Source organism: Equus quagga, chromosome 1 (genome assembly GCF_021613505.1).
Source record: "Equus quagga isolate Etosha38 chromosome 1, UCLA_HA_Equagga_1.0, whole genome shotgun sequence".
Lineage (NCBI taxonomy): Eukaryota > Metazoa > Chordata > Mammalia > Perissodactyla > Equidae > Equus > Equus quagga.
The window spans coordinates 97,006,391-97,022,521 of record NC_060267.1 but is presented as its reverse complement, the minus strand read 5'-3'; the positions used below and the strand labels follow the sequence as shown (position 1 = coordinate 97,022,521).

The window sequence follows — 16,131 nt, the reverse complement described above, 5'->3', positions numbered from 1 at the left end:
GGGAAAAGGAGTTGATAAATTAGTATAATCAGTGGAAAAATGTGTATTAAAGTGAAAGGCTATAAGATCTTTTTTATTTTCTTTTATTGTGGTAACATACATATATAACAAAATTTGCTGTTTTTAAGTGTATGATTCAGTGACATTAATTACATTCACAGTATTGTGCACCCATCACCACTTATCTCTTCCCCAAACTTTTTAACCACCTCAAACAGAAACTTAGTACCCAGTAAGCAATAACATCTCTCTTCCCTTAGCCTCTAGTAACCTCTAATCTAAATCTGCCTATTCTAGGAACCTCACATAAGTGGAATCATACAGTATTTGTCCTTTTGTGTGTGGCTTCTTTCACTAGCACAATGTCCTACAGGTGCACCCATGTTGTGGCATGTGTCAGAACTTCCTTCCTTTTTGTTTTAAGATTGGCAGCTAACAACTATTCCCAATCTTCTTTTTTCTGCTTTATCTCCCCAAAGCCCTTCACCCCATACATAGTTGTATCTTAGTTACAGGTCCTTCTAGTTGTAGCAGTGGGATGCCTCCTCAACGTGGCCTGATGAGCAGTGCCATGTCCGCGCCCAGGATCCAAACCAGCAAAACCCTGGGCCACCGCAGTGGAGCACAAGAACTTAACTGTTCGGCCGCGGGGCCTGCCCCCAGTACTTCCTTCCTTTTTAAGGCTGAATAATATTCCACTGTGGATGGACCCCATTTTGTTTATCTACTCATCTGTGGATGGACAACGGGTTGTTTCCACCTTTTGGCTACTGTGAATGACGCTGCCATGAACATGGGTGTGCAAATACATCTGTTGAGTCCCTGCTTCCGGTTTCTTTGGGAATAACCTAGGATTGGAATTGCTGGATTGTATAGTAATTCTATGTTTAACTTTTAGAGGAAACACCAAACTGTTTTCCACAGTAACTGCATCATTTTACATTCCCGCCAGCAATGCATGAGGGTTCCAATTTCTTCACATCTTTGCTAACACTTATTTTCCAACTTTTAGATAACAGTTGTCCTAAGGGGTATGAGGTGGTATCTCACTATAGTTTTGATCTGCATTTCCCTAATGACTAACGATGCTGAACATCTTTTCATGTGCTAATTGGCCATTCACATATCGTCTTTGGAGAAATGTCTACTCAAACTCTCCCCATTTTTGAACTGGGCTGCGTTTTTGTTCTTGACTGGCAGGAGTTCTTTATATATTCCGGACAGTAATCCCCTATCACATATAGGATTTACAAATATTTCTCCCATTCTGTGGGTTGTCTTTTCACACTCTTGGATGGTGTCCTTAAATGCACAAAAGTTTCAAATTTTGATGAAGTTTAATTTATCTATTTTTTTCTTTTATTGACTGTGCTTTTGATATCATATCTGAGAAATCACTGCCAAATCCAATGTCATGATGATTTTCCTTTATGTTTTCTTCTAAGAGTTTTATGGTTTTAGCTCTCAAGTTTAGATCTTTCATCCATCTTGAGTGAATTTTTGTATATAGTGTCTGGTAAGGGTCCACCTTTGTTCTTTTGCAGGTGGAGATCCAGATTTCCCAGCACTAGTTATTTGTCGAAAAGACTGTCCTTTCCCCATTGAATGGTCTTGGCACCCTTGTCAAGAATCACTTGCTGTATGGGAGGGTGTATTTCTGGGCTCTCTATTCCATCTCGTGGTGTCCATGTCTGTCTTTATGCCAGTGCCACACTGTTTTGAATCCTGGAGCTTGTGGTAGGTCCTGAAGTCAGGGATCGTGAGTCCTCCGGCTTCGTTCTTCCTTTTCAAGATTCTTTTGGCTGTTCAGGGTCCCTTGAGATTCCATACGAATTTTAGGATGGGATTTTCTATTTCTGTAAAAGACGACATTGAGATTTTGATAGGGATTGCACTGAATTCAGAGGCTGCTCTGGGTGGCACTGACATTTTAACAATAGCAAGTCTTCCAGTCCATCAAACGAGGCGTCTTTCCGTTTATTTATATCTTCTTTCCTTTCTTTCAGCAACGTTTTGTAGTTTCAGTAGACAATCATTTCACCTCCTTGGTTAAGTTTATTCCTAAGTATTTTACTCTTTTTAATGCTATTGTAAATGGAACTGTTGTCTTAATTTCCTTTTTGGAAGGTTCATCACAGTGTGATTTCTGTACCAAGTTTGTATCTTACAACTTTCCTGAAGGCATTTATTAGTTCTAACAATTTTTTTGAGGATTCTTTACGGTTTTCTACATATAAGATCACGTTGTCTGTGAACAGAGATCATTTTACTTCTTCCTTTCCAATTTGGATGCCTTCTATTTCCCTTTTTGCCTAATTGCTCCAGGTAGAAGACAGGAGCAGGAAAGTAGAGAGTGAAGGGACCTAAAAGCCTCTGTGTGGCACACCCCTGACGAGGTGCTTTGTCTACTGTCAGGCACAGTGGACCCAGTGTCACCAGCATTTTCTACAAGTAAAGCAGTAACCAAGCAAGGTGAACTAGTTACTCCCAGACAACCAGGTGGATGTTTGATGGCCCCTGGTTCATCTCTAGGAAAAATTTCTACACAAAACAAGACTGTGATTCTGAGCAGTGAGCGTACCTTAGGATCCACGAGGGCCCCTGCCTTGAGGAGGTACTTCACCGCGTCTAAATGGTTGTTTTCTGCCGCCTCCATCAGTGGGGTCCTCTGGTCTTCTGAGCAGGTGTCAATATTTGCTCCCGCCTAGGGAGACAAGGGACAGTTGAGGCGTGTGGAGCTGCTGCTGCAGCCGACACCCAGTGAGGAAGTGTTCGCGGGCTTAAGACACTCGGAAAGACCTCACGAGCTATGTCCAATTGTCTCTGTCGACCAGCTATGTCCGAGTCTTCCAAAACTGAATTCAAAGACATGATCATTCTATTACTATCAAAGCTTTAGTTCAAGAAGAGCATTTTCTATTTCTAAATTAATTTGATAGGAAATGTTTACAGCACATTAGTGACAACACCTTTAGAAACAAGAAAGAAGGTGATAACCTTCTAGACGAGGCAAAAAAGGGGTGCAATGGGGGCCCCTCAGCAGGGCCAGCCCAGAGGCAGGCAGAGACCCGGCCTGCAGGGACCGCAGGACACCCTGGCTCAGTAGCCCGAGTGGCCTCTGTCTCCAGCTATTTTCATGTTTGCCAAAATAAACAGAACAAAAACTAATTTCTAGTGGTACGTATTTTGGAGCAATCTTTAGTTTTCCCAGTAGAGTGTGTACTTGAAACACAGGCGAGCTAGCAGGCTTACATGGGTAAACTTCTGTCTGTTTAAAATGTCAGAAGTCCCAACTTGAACACAGGTTGTGTGCTAAAAGCAAACCAGCTGTCTGGCAGTTGAAATCTTTCCCCATAGGGGAGAAAACGTCTGACTTCTTAGACTGACATCCAAAGAGCTAATATTTAGTTTATAAAAGAAATATTTACTATGGAATATCGGAAAACAGTACTGTTTTCACTATTTGCAATTAAGAAATAAAAGTAACACAATTAAGTAAGAAAGCTTTAAAGAGAGAGAGAATGGTGCACATGGAAACCTGGGAGCAGAGAGGGTCCAGGGAGCTCTGAGGAGACGCAACGATTTCAGAGTTGCCTCCTCAACTCACAGGGCACAGCCACTGGGCCAGAGCTGTAGTCAGAGGTCAAATGGGCTGGAGCCTTAAGGCAGAAAATGGGGGCAGGGGATGCAACGTCGACTCTTAACACACAAAACTCAAAGCCAAGGTCAGTGGCCCAATATGAGGGCAAAGCCAAGCCAGGATTCCACAGCAGCCAATCTTAACAAATGAAAACACCACTCGAGATAGGGTGCAAAGTGAGGGGTTCACACAGCGCTCATGAGGCCAGTGTGGAGTTGGGCCACACTCAGCCCGGGCTGCACGGAGCAAGACGCATCTTCTGCAGGTGAAGGCCAGGCGCTGCCCACAAACTGGGCACACGCACTTGGCAATGCTCCTCCTTGACCCCTGGGAATCTCAGTCAAAGAACAAAGGCTGCGGGGGGTGGGCAGCTACAGCAGGCTCGAGGACAGTGACCACAAGCCAACCCAGAGGATAGTCTGGGAGGTGGGGGCAGCACCACGCTGGGCAGCCACTGGACAGGGCCCAGTCTGCAAGGGCGCAGAGCAGAGCCAAAGGATGGGCAGTGCCTGAAGGTCAGGGGTTGGGGGACCAGGCCTTCCCTGAGACTTGGGGTGTAGGTGTGAGGACTGCTTTGGGCGGCCCCACAAGCACACTCAGTGTGTTTGTCTCAACTCAGAGCTCCACACACAAGCACAGAGGCCCACTGGAGGGACACACAGACAACCCAGGACGGATTCCAGGAGAGCCCCCGAGGAAAGTGGCCATGAGCAGGAAAGCGCAGGGCATCCCAGAGACAGAGACACCCAATTTCTGAGAACCTGGAGAACAGGGGGAGGTGGAGAAGAGAGTCAAACCAGGAGGCTGCCCCGGGACCAGCAGGATTTCCACCAGAGCATGGAGAGCACAGGGAGACAGGTCTTCAAGGGAAAAGGCCCAGTGCGTCCAGCAGGACGGACCTGACGCAGGTCCACGGCGGGAGTGCTGGACACCGAGCAGGCCCCTGGAGAGGTGTGCGGGGTGTGTGCAGCCCACAGCAGGTCCTCGAGCTCCAGGGGGTCAGTGCAGCAGGCATCGCTCTGTCCCTCCCCTCCAGGCTCTGTACTAGAAAATGTGCCTTTTTCTACCAGAAAATGCCTGCCAGGCTCACAGCATGCTGTCGTTCAAAGTGAAGTAGCCGGGACGGAAAGCCCAGACACAGCAGCAAACACTACCACGCGAAGCCCAGGCGGCGGCTGTCCTGTGCTGCGCCGCAGAGGGAGGCGCAGGATGGGCAGACAGAAGCCCAGCGGCAGGAGAAGTCACAGCAGTAATCTCTGGGGAAGACAAGCCCCGGGCCCAGGACAGACAGCTGCCGTGAGCAACCAGTGGCAGGGACACACAGACCACAGACGACCCAGTGTCGCCAAAGTCTGGGGCTGACCCACCGATGCGGGATGTTCTCCATCTGTGAACAGCACAGCCACTCTGACCACGTGGCCAGTGAGCAGTCAAAACGCAGCTGAGTGCCCAAGAAGCACATCCTTCCTTTCCTTTAATTTTGCCATTTGAATTCAAATGGCCCATGTGGCAGGGTCCAGTGCGCTGCAGGGGCCGGTGGCCGAATGAAACAAGAGAGCTGCTTTCAGCAGGCCCTCGGGATGAACACTACACAGGACGAAGCAGCATCACAGCCACCCTCATAGGCGTCCCTGCTGGGAGAGAACTATCACAGACCCAGTGGGCCAAGAGCCAAGAGCGAGTGAGGGCGTGCGGCTGGTGACATCGGAGGCAGTTCCAGTGCTGCCTTGGGGCTGGGGAGAGATCACGAAGCCAGAGCCGGCCCAGTGCAGGGCTGTGAGGGGGACGGCCTGGACACACAAGTCAGCCTCCAGGGAACAGCACCCTGGGCTCAGGGCAGACAAGAAATGCCCCCGCTCCCTCCCTCTCCCTGGGGGGATCCAGGAGAGCTGCTTGGGTTCTGGGGGAAGAAAAAGACACACAACCGCAGGCCCTCACGCTCAGGGCGTTTGCAGCCTGGGTCATCAAATTAAAACATCAGGCTCAGGATCTAATCTGAAGTGGTGCCAGGCCAGTCAGACCTCCAGGCGGTGGACAGACGTCAGTGCAGATCACACAGAATGCCTATGTATATAAAAGGGATTTTTTTTCAAAATATATAACATTGTATTTTGTAATAGTTTAAGACTCACAAGAGGTTGCAAAACAGAACACGGCGCTCCCTCGTTCCCTTCGCCCAGCTTTCTCCATGACAGCATCTTACACAACCACAGCCCGTGGGCAGAAGCAGGAAAGGGACATCGGTGCCACTGACCAGACCACACACCGCACGCGGTTTCCCCAGGGTCTGCACGCACTCATCAGGTTTTTTGGTCTTTGACTGAAAGAAGGTAGACACAAAAGGGTTCACACTGTGTGACTCAAGGAGCATAAAGTTTCAAGGCAGACAAAGCTAAGCCGTACTGTTGGAAGACGCTCACACAGTGGTAAAACGATTCAGAAACGCAGAGATGTGCTTGTCACAATAAAGCCCAGAGAGTGGCTCCCTCTGGGGAAGGTACACACAGTGTTTCTGGGGAGCAAGCAGAACTATGTCCCGACCTGGCAGTAAGGTTTACTACCTTTATAATCATCTGTTAACAGATGTTTACATTTTAAGGACTTCTCTGTATGCATCATACACACACACACACATTTTAATGTAAAAAAAAAAAAAAAAGCTGAGCCAGCCCTAATGGCCTGGTGGTTAGAGTTCGGCATGCTCTGCTTCAGCAGCCTAAGTTCGGTTCTCAGGCATGGAACCACACCACTCGTCTGTCAGCACCATGCTGTGGCAGCTGCTCACACAGAAGAACCAGAAGAACTTAAAACTATACATAACTATGTGCTGGGGCTTTGGGGCGAAAGAACGGGAGGAAGACCAGCAGCAGATGTTAGCTTAGGGTGAATCTTCCCCTACAAAAAGAACTCAACAAAAACAAAGAGAAAACAGGTCCTTTCAAAGGAGTGACAAGCTGAGGTCCAAAGGAACACTGAGGTCAGGAGACAGCGGGACTGCCCCTTTCAGGAAGGGAGACAAAACAACTGGCAACCCAGAATTCCAGACTGAGAAAAAGCACGTCCCGAGAAGCCTGCACACCATCTCCAAGAGCCAAGAGCCACCGGGCTGCCACTCCCCTGCTCCCCCACCACAGCCCCACAGCACACAGACACCAGGGGGGCCTTGCGGCTCTGCACATCCCTCCGTCCCCATCTCCTGCCTCGTCTCCGTCCTGCAACAATCCCACAGTGTACTGGACCCTATGGTCCACCCTCAGCAAAAGCAGAAACCACACGCATGCCCTCCTCGACTTCTCAGCGCCAGGAGGAGAACGGGACGTCGCTGGAGTCCGGCTGCCCCACAGTCCTCTCAATACTGTTCTCCTGAGCCCCTCAGAACACCAGCTCCCCAAGGTCACTTCCTCCAACACTGCCTCATGTCCATACCAATGATCCCGCCAGCCAGTCTCCTGACCTCCTCCCTCAATGAGCTTGTCCTCTGTCTGGTCAGTCATCCTCGCCACGGTCACTACTGAGAACAGATGCCCGTGTGCTCAGTCTGAGCACTCCCCATCTGCTATCTCCAAATCCTTTCAGCTTCTCCCCTGAACTTGCGCCTGCAGGCCTCTGTGGGCCTCCCCACCAAAACCGCTCAAAGTCTTCTCATGCCAACACTCTCCCTCCCTCAGCCTCCAGGACCCTCTTGCAATCGCCTCGGAAGCTCGCTCCATGAGGATCTCATCAGTCTCCAGACTGTAAGGAATGTTTGCATGTTAGAACCACAGTGACCTCTGGGGGCAAGAAAGAGAAGTATGTAACTTGCAAGAGAATAACGAGAAAAGAAACAAGACAATTAAAACAAAAATCAACCCAAAAGGAGACAACAAAAGGGAGTGAAAAAGAAATATTTGTCTTAAAAGGCTGGGAATCAAAACCATAATATAAGACATGAGAAATTCAAATGTCAGAAATTACAGTAAGTATTAACTAGACTAAAGGTTCCTATTAAAATACCAAGACTGTCAGACTGAGCTTTTTAAAATCTAGCTATGCACTGTTTAAAAGAGGTATGTCCAAAACGAAGGGTCTTCAGGCTAAGCGGAAGCTGGGAAGGATCAGACAAGTACACTTTCAGATATTAGAAATCTACACCGATACATGTATCTACTACAAAATACAAATGCAAAAGTGGGCTCCAAATTTAAATCTCATTGCATCCTACTCTGTCAACACAGCTGCTTCCTCTTCCAGCAAAAGTGAGAACAAAAGGATGAAGAAAATATTCCAGGCAGACAGTGACTCGATGGCAGCAGTTGTGACACAAAATGGGAGACAGAGAGGAGTGGGGGGAAAGAAGGGCTGGGAACAGGAGATGGTCAGCCATTTCCACTCCATGGTGCCAACAGAGGCACACGCAGTGACAGCTGCACACATGTGTCCACACAGCAATGTCTGGGCCCAACAAAGAGCCGTCCCTGCAGACCCCCAACAGTGAAGACCAGCCGTTGACAAGGCACTCCAACCTAGAACCTACTGCCAGCACTTTAGTCCTTCACTTTAAACAGAAACAAACAGGAATCATCAAGCATTTGTGGAAATCTTTAAATAAGAAAGACCAAAACAAACAGAGCAGCATAAAACTTCAAAACTGCTGTGGGTAACATTTTCAGAGAAACAAGGGAACAACAAGAGACTATAGAAAAGGAACTCTCAGGAGCAAGAAAGGGCTTGGTTTCAAAATGTGGCAGCACAGACTGAAAATCCCCCAGAGGAGCGGGCAGGGCAACCTGAGAACACCACCTAGAACACAGAACGGAAAGATGAAGAGACAAGACATGGCAGAGAGAAGCAGGAGCCCAGAGCGCCAGGCCCAAAGGCACGACGTCTGAACAGCAGGTACCCAGGGAGAGCTGGGCAGATGGACAGGAAGACGGCATCCAGGCAACCAGACGAGAAAGCCCCCCGACATCGAGGGATGGGGTGTCTACGCTGAAAGGCAGCCACGTGCCCTGGGGGTTAAAAAAGACCATGGTGCACAGAGACGAACTGTCAGACCAGCAGGTCAAAGAAGTTTCCTGCGGTCTCCAAGATCAAGAACGGACCACACGCGAAGGATCAGACTTAAAGTGTGGCCTCCAGGACACGCGGGCCCCGTGAACACAGGCGTCAGGGACGTCCCAAAGAGTGCTGGCGGAGCGAGCACAAGCCAGGGCTTTCCAGGGGGCACAGGGCACCTCATGTGTGAAACGGAGACAAGCCTCCCACTCTGCTCAGAGGGTGAGAGGAATGAGCAGGGTGCAGACTCCCCTCAGCCAACGGAAGCACAAGACAGCCACGAACGCTGCACGTCTCAGCTCAGAAACCACAGACGTGGTCGTCAGCAGGGCAAATTCTCACCGCTGACTTAAACGCAAAGGTGACGCAATCAACGAGGAGCGGGGAGAGGGAAGTGTGCGCCTGGGCTAGGCCCTTCCACACGAGGAAATCAGTAACGACACCAGCAGTGGAAACCACCTATCGGGAAACGCTGCCTCAGCAGCATGTTATGTTCCAACAGTGGGAAAGGCCAGAGGGCCTGCCGAGGGCAAGGCAGCAGGCACCAGGATGTGCCAGGACGGCAGGGACAGGTATGCTGGTTTCCACTGAAGCCTCTGAGCAGTGTTCAACTCTTTAGCTCTCAGAAATACAAATTTTGAGCTATTTTACACTGATGAAGACACGAGAGAGCAGGTGGAGCTCTGTGGAGAGGTGCGCTGCCCGACCTGAATCAGCATGTGGCAGATGTCCACGTGGCCGGCCTCTGCCGCGGCATGCAGTGGGGAGCGCTTGTTCTGGTGCTCCATCTTGAAGTTGGGGTCGATGCCATCAACTGTGAACAAACAGTTTTACCAGTTATTTCAGAGGCAGCCACTGATTCCCACCACTGCAGGATGGTTAGAAAGGCTGACAAGAGACAGACATGGACAACCAACTTGAACCAACAGCCAACGCTGGAGCCGTGAAGGATCATCACACACCATCCTGTGTCCAGTGGATGAACCAAGCCCCAATTTCGCCAGTAAGATTCAAAAGGAAGCATCCTCGTGTCACGTGGATTCAGTAGGTAAGGCTGTTGTCGGAAATCACCTAACAACACAAACGCTTCCCTTCTCTGGTCTAACTCGGGGCTCTAGTCATTTCTCTGGGGCTCCCTCTGTGTTTTCATGCGTCCTGGTCACAGCCTCCTGAGGCCCTGAGGGTTGGGTGGAGGAACCACTGTGCACGCCGACCTCAGAGGACAGAGGCTCCGAGGGAGCAGGTGCCTCCAGGGCATGGCCCTAAGAGAAGCACGGCTCGGGAGAGAGGCTCTCAGCAGGCTTGACGGGGACACTCAGCCAAGTGTCCAGCCCTGGAGCAGCCGGCCAACCTCAGCACCACCCAGAGTCTATGTGGAAAATGAGGAAAATCACCATTCTGGTCAATATTAAATAAAACTTTTCTTTTTTTTTTTTTTTAGCACAAACCGTTAAGCTTCTTTCTTGACTTACTGCCAAGTAAAGGGGTTTTTAATCACCCTTTCCAACCCAGAGAAATCAAGTCTAGAGCTGTGAACTCAGAATGAAATTACTACCCTTTCTTCAGCACAAGATGAAGCTGGGAAGATCTGACGAGCACATGTTTGGATATCGGAAATCTACACCAAGTGGTTTATCTACTATAAAATACAAATACAAAAGTGGGCTCCAAATTTAAGTGTAATTTAACTGCATCCTACTCTGTTCACACAGTCGCTTCTTCTAGAGACACCTGCATCCACATCATCATATAGCACAACAGGCCCCAGCTCATTAATTTTGATTTTCTTTGAATTTACATTTTTTCTTAATTTAATAATCACGCACGTAATTTCTTTTTAAAAAAATGAGAAATTCATAGAGAATATTTCTACTACCACAAATAACTGAATATGAACATCATAAATAGGTTGAACACCACTGGGCAACCTATTTACACAGATCACAGAAATTAGAGACAGATAAACAGAGAAAATAAGACGGATCTCACAAGCAAAGAGTGACCAACCAACACCTGCTCCTGGGGGCCACACAGGCTGGCAGGGACCCCATGGAAGCGACAGCCCACTTACCCAGCATGAGGAGCACCTTCTGCAGCTCCCCTTGCCTGGCGGAGAAGTACAGCTGCTTCGGGTGGAAGCGAAGCTTCTTGGGTCTGTGGGGAAAGCACAGCACAGCTGTGGCCAGCAGGCTCCCCTCACCCTGGATCCAGGCCCACCCGCAGCCACACACACACACACACTCACACACATACACACACGCAGGCTGGCAGGGCCTGGATGACGGCCACCTGCCAATTCGTCAAGGTCAAGGGCACCAACGTCCCCCAGGCTTGAAGCATCCCACAGGAAAAACAACAAAGATGAGGAACTGTCTTCTTCATCCACAACAGGAGAACGGCTCCTGAGGCTCCAGTATACTGTGACGACACAACCAACTCGGGGCACAGAGCGAACCACTTCCCTGTAGTGAGGGCAAGGGAGGCCCCGAGGTGTCAAGGCAGCACAACTACAGTCAGCTGCCCCCACCCCTTCAGTAGCACAGAGTCTGGGCCTGGTGAGCAGCACAGGGGACAGAAGAGTCAATGTAAGAACAGGGCCAGAGACGAGGCTGTAGACTGACAGAGAAAACACTACAGAGAACTCAGAAATGTGTCCCAACACTAGAACTTCCAGCAAAGCAAAAGAGCAACATGGCGCACAATCCTGAGGGAGGGGACACGTGGCCTGGCCCGAGGCCTGATGCGCTGGGCTGCTCGGCGTCCCTGAGGGGACCGTGGTGTCCCTGGCAAGAGGACACCTGTCTGCTCATGGGTCAGGGACACTGGGCCCTGCCTCCCACAGAGCCACAAGTCGGGCTGCAGGATTTGGGAGATGGTGGGTAAACCTGCGGGGCCACTTGGTCCAAGCCTTCCTTTCACAGATGAGGGACTGGCCGAGCTGCATCTGTCCTAATGCCCTGAGGTCAATGCCATGGTCAGCAGTATCGGGGGGATGTTTGTCCTCACTGATGACTTCAAAGAGGTCACCTTTTGTCCACTATAATGGACAATAACTTGCAATAACTTTCCAAAATAATATAAAAATACATGAATCGTCCTGATGAACAATGTTAATGAAAAGGATGAAAAATGCTACAGCGATCTCCTGGGATGCCTGGCACCCTGGAGGGAGACCCCACACCCTTGACAGGGTGCAGGAACCTAGGAAGCAAGACCTTGGCAAGTACTGGAAGCCATGGGGGACAGAAGGACACACACATAAACGACCCAGCAGTTGGCTTATACAGGTATGGAGAGAGCACAGGAGGAAAAGAAATGTGTGGAAGGGAAGAGGCCCGGTATGGAGACGCAAAGGAGCCGGAGCCCTGAGCCAGGTCTGAACACGCAGGCCAGTGCTTACTTTTCCGAGTCCAGAGCAATGAGGGCGCTCTCCAGGGTCTCCTTCCCTGGTCCCTGGGAAAGGCCAGGGGCTGGCTTCACCAGCCCGGCTGGCCCCACGTGATCGAAGCCCTCAGGCACCGGGGGAGCCGTGCTCTGCGGTTGGTCATCCTCTGAGAGCAGTGGTCCAGCAGTGCTTCAGGAGGAGGAAATAAACGAAACGCAGGGTTTTAGAGACATGAGAAACCTCCCTTCGTGTGGGACCAATGAAAACAAACCATGACTCATTCGGAGCCGTATTCTGAGAGGGAGAGGACTGAGCTCTCACTTATCAAAGAGTCCGGATTCAGAATCAAATTCCCAGAATACTGACATTCAAAACATGGGCAGCTTCTCCAGGACTTCTGGGCCACGTGCTCAAATTTGCTTTTGTGAATTTCAAAATCAGGTTAAATCAGGTTAAATCTATCAATAAGTCCGCTGCCCTTCCCAACAGAAGGAAATCCATCGGAATTCTGATTCAAAGTGCATTAAATTTATACATTAATATGATTAAGATACAGTAATATGAAGGAACAGACACCCTTCCAATATTCAATTCTGCTATGCCTACTGCTCAAGTCTGACTTTCAGTGAAGTTTTACAGTTTTCTTTATATTAGTGTGATAAGCATTAATTGTTTTTTCCTGGTAGTTGTGGGTTTTGTTGCTGTTTTGAAAGGCTCTCTTTCATCATTTCATTTTCTAGCTGCATACTTTTGGTAGGGCACAAGGCAAGTGACTTCCGATATCTCTGCATCATCTGATCTCTTACTGACTCCTTTTAGCTCTACAAGTTTTTCAGCTATTTCTACCAAATTCTTTTAGGAAGAAAATTATGTTTCCAATGTGAATCCTTTTCTTTTAGGTCACTTTTTCAGCTAGTGCCTTCAAAACCTAATGCAGTAATAGCAAACTGTAGCAGCTCATGCTAATGTTTCATATTATACATGTATGCACATAGATGTATAGATGTATATGGACACATACATGGAGTTACAAGTGTGTACAGACAGATACAACTTGTTTAGATGTATACAGACATGTTCACAGGAGTCCAAGTTGCAGACAAATAGCTCCCTATGGGAGCACTGTGCCACTGACAGAAAATACTGTAATGCCACATCAATTAGGGTCCTGTGACATGGCTCAAAAACAGGCAAAAGCAAACTGCTGCAGAAAGCGGCCTCTGCACAAACGGCAACGAGTGTGTGAATTTCAGCGCGTCTTAAGCGTCAGAAATCACAGTGAGCCCATGTCAGCAGGGAGACTTTTGGATGAAACAGCAGCAATCAACAACAATTAAACAGCCACATCCTCAGGGGAATGACGTGAGGCTCAGCCGGACACCGTACCTTCCCGTGGTGGTGTCAGCTCTGCCCTCTGCCACGGCGCTCTTCTCCTGCCCTGGGGCCAGCGTCACGGTGGAGGTCGTGTCTGCTTTCGCGATCGTCACCTCTTTGGCCTTGGAGGTCTCCTCCCCACAGTGGGGACAATAGCTGGCATTATTGACTCGAGAGGCACAGTCTTTGTGGAAACGATGTGAGATGCTGCTCTCAGGCTGACATTCCATAAAATTACCCTAAAAATGGGAAGACAAGAAATCACTTTTTAAAATTCGGGCTAATATGCAGAAAAGTAAACCAGGCACATCAGTGAGCATGGATGGGGGTGGGAGGCCAGAGGCCAGTCAGGGTCCCGGTTGCCAGCCAGGTGAGGAGAAGACCACCGCCCTACATCTGCGTGGACTTTACAAAGTGCGTACATGTCTCCCTGTCTCAGACAGAGAAGGTAAAGCAGGGAGAGGTTACCTGACTGCCCCCCACACCCCGTGCCCCAAGAAGGCCGAGGCCTCACTCCTCATCTGTCCTAACCAGGGGAGAGGCTGTACAGAAGACCAGGTCCCAAGGAGGACCCAGGGAGGACAGACAGAAAACAGAATCTCAGAACAGAGCATGGGAGGAAGGCGCTGTCAACAGTGCTCTGCAGAGGACACCAAACATCCCTGTGGCCTTTCAGGCAAACCCCTGATGACATGAGGAAAGAACCCTCACTGGCAGAAAGGGGAGCTCGAGTGTGAGAAGCCCTGAGATCAGCACATTCTCGCAGGAAGCCAGAGGCCAATGGACAGAGAGCAGCAGCTTCCCCCTTCTTTAGCAGAGATAAAAAAAGGATGTTCAAGACGGGGGAGGGCACACAGGTGTGAAATCCAAGGAGACATCCCTGGAGAAGGTCTGGACCGAGGTGGGTGCCTGAGCTGCAGGCCAAGTGAACTGCAGGGTCCCACAGGGAAGGTGCCCTAGGCCCCGGTGGGCACAGGTAAGTGTGGAATGAAGTAACTGATGAAGAAAATCCGAGAAGGAGCAGATGAGGGTGAAGCAGAGGCAAGGTGCACCCTGCCCAGCAGAGGTCGCTGTGTTTTCAGACACAGTGAGCAGCAGGAGGGGAAGCGAGGGTGCTGCCTCACATGCCCCAGTTGTCCCTGGGAGGCCAAAGTCTCACAGGTAGGGCTTGTGCAGAGCTAGAAACCTCCAGGTGGGCCCCAGACTTCAGAGCTGCTGGGACGTGTCTGCCACGCTTGCTGGCCAGCAGAGGGAGTGAGCACAGATGAGCAGATGGTGTGCCTCGCCGAGGACACGAAGGTTGGCTGGGCTAGCTGGGCACTTACCGCCGTGCAGAAGTAGCCGCAGCCGGGACAGCACTGGTGCTTCACCATCCGGCCCCGGTGGTCTTCACACAGTACCAAGAGTGGTGCCTTGCTGGATGGGCGCATCAGCTCATGCTTGACCACGCTGTTTGTGCACCTGCCCAGCTGCAATCAGATAAGACCAGGGTCAGCGACAGAGCCGTGGGCAGGGAGCTCAGCAAGTGTGAGTCCAAGGCAGACTTCAAGTGCCTGTGTAGGGTCGGGAATGTAAAGAGGGAAGGCAGAGCACCATCCTCTGCACGTCCACTGAAAGAGGACAGGGTGACAGGGTAGCCACGCCTGCACAATGTTAGAGGAGCAAGTGGTTAACCTCGCAAAACAAGGAGAACCTAAGAATCCTAGGCAAGCTGGGTTCTGGGCTGGGTACTGAAGAAAATGGAGATATGCCAGGCAGGACAACCCAGGCTGGACAGAAAGGATGTCACAGACCAGCAGTGGGGAACACACAGTGAATCCATGGAACCGCAAGTGGTTGGGGCAGCCAGAGCAAAATGCCAGTGAGGTCAACTACACAAAGACTTGACAGGTAGCCACACAGACAATGGGCCTGGGATTCGTCCCTACACCTGTCAGGTAGCCCAGGCGTGTTTCCGACAGCAGCCCACCTCAGGCCTCAGACAATGAGCCTCCCTTCCTTTTTTTTTTTTTGTTTTTTTTGGTTTGTTTGTTTGTTTTTTGAGGAAGATTAGCCCTCAGCTAACTACTGCCAGTCCTCCTCTTTTTGCTGAGGAAGCCTGGCCCTGAGCTAACATCCATGCCCATCTTCCTCTACTTTTTTATATGTGGGACGCCTACCACAGCATGGCTGCCAAGCAGTGCCACGTCCGCACCCGGGATCCGAACCAGTGAACCCCGGGCCGCCGAGAAGCAGAACGTGCAAACTTAACTGCTGCGCCACCGGGCCAACCCCCGAGCCTCCCTTCCTGCTCAGCAACTGCACAGCTGATGCAGCCCTCCCCCTAACCAAGCACAGCGGATGCAGAGGGTCAGTGAGCACTAAGGGACAGAGCTGTGGCCAGCACACCCCAGTCCCATCTTCCTCACCCAACTCCTGCTCGAGGATTGCACTCTCCAGAAAGGTGCTTGCACAGGAGAAGCTAAGACGAAAGACAGAAACTAGTGCAAACAAGCCAATGTGAGAAGAACTCCGAGGAGCACAGAGATGGGGCAGAGGGAGAAGAGCATGCGAGGAACACTGTCGCTGATGCCCTTAGAGAAACAGACCTCATGACAGCTCTGAAATTGGGACAGGAAGCTATCAGGAAGACACACTCAGGGAACAAAAACAAACTCTCAGAAATTAGAACTAAGGTAGAATAAATGAAAATTTCCAA

General features: G+C 50.1%; 1 protein-coding gene across 9 annotated transcripts in view; it reads right to left on the bottom strand.

The window, feature by feature from the left end:
• EHMT1 (euchromatic histone lysine methyltransferase 1) overlaps nucleotides 1-16,131 on the bottom strand; it is a 197,062-nt gene that overhangs the window by 34,235 nt on the left and 146,696 nt on the right. For all 9 annotated transcript variants that reach the window (XM_046642654.1, XM_046642635.1, XM_046642605.1 and 6 more), the window contains 6 exons: nucleotides 14,759-14,902; nucleotides 13,446-13,672; nucleotides 12,075-12,248; nucleotides 10,746-10,828; nucleotides 9,382-9,488; nucleotides 2,582-2,704 (listed from right to left, as the gene is read on the bottom strand). In XM_046642654.1, coding sequence (XP_046498610.1) covers nucleotides 2,582-2,704; nucleotides 9,382-9,488; nucleotides 10,746-10,828; nucleotides 12,075-12,248; nucleotides 13,446-13,672; nucleotides 14,759-14,902 — 858 coding nt within the window. The remainder of the gene's footprint in view (nucleotides 1-2,581; nucleotides 2,705-9,381; nucleotides 9,489-10,745; nucleotides 10,829-12,074; nucleotides 12,249-13,445; nucleotides 13,673-14,758; nucleotides 14,903-16,131) is intronic.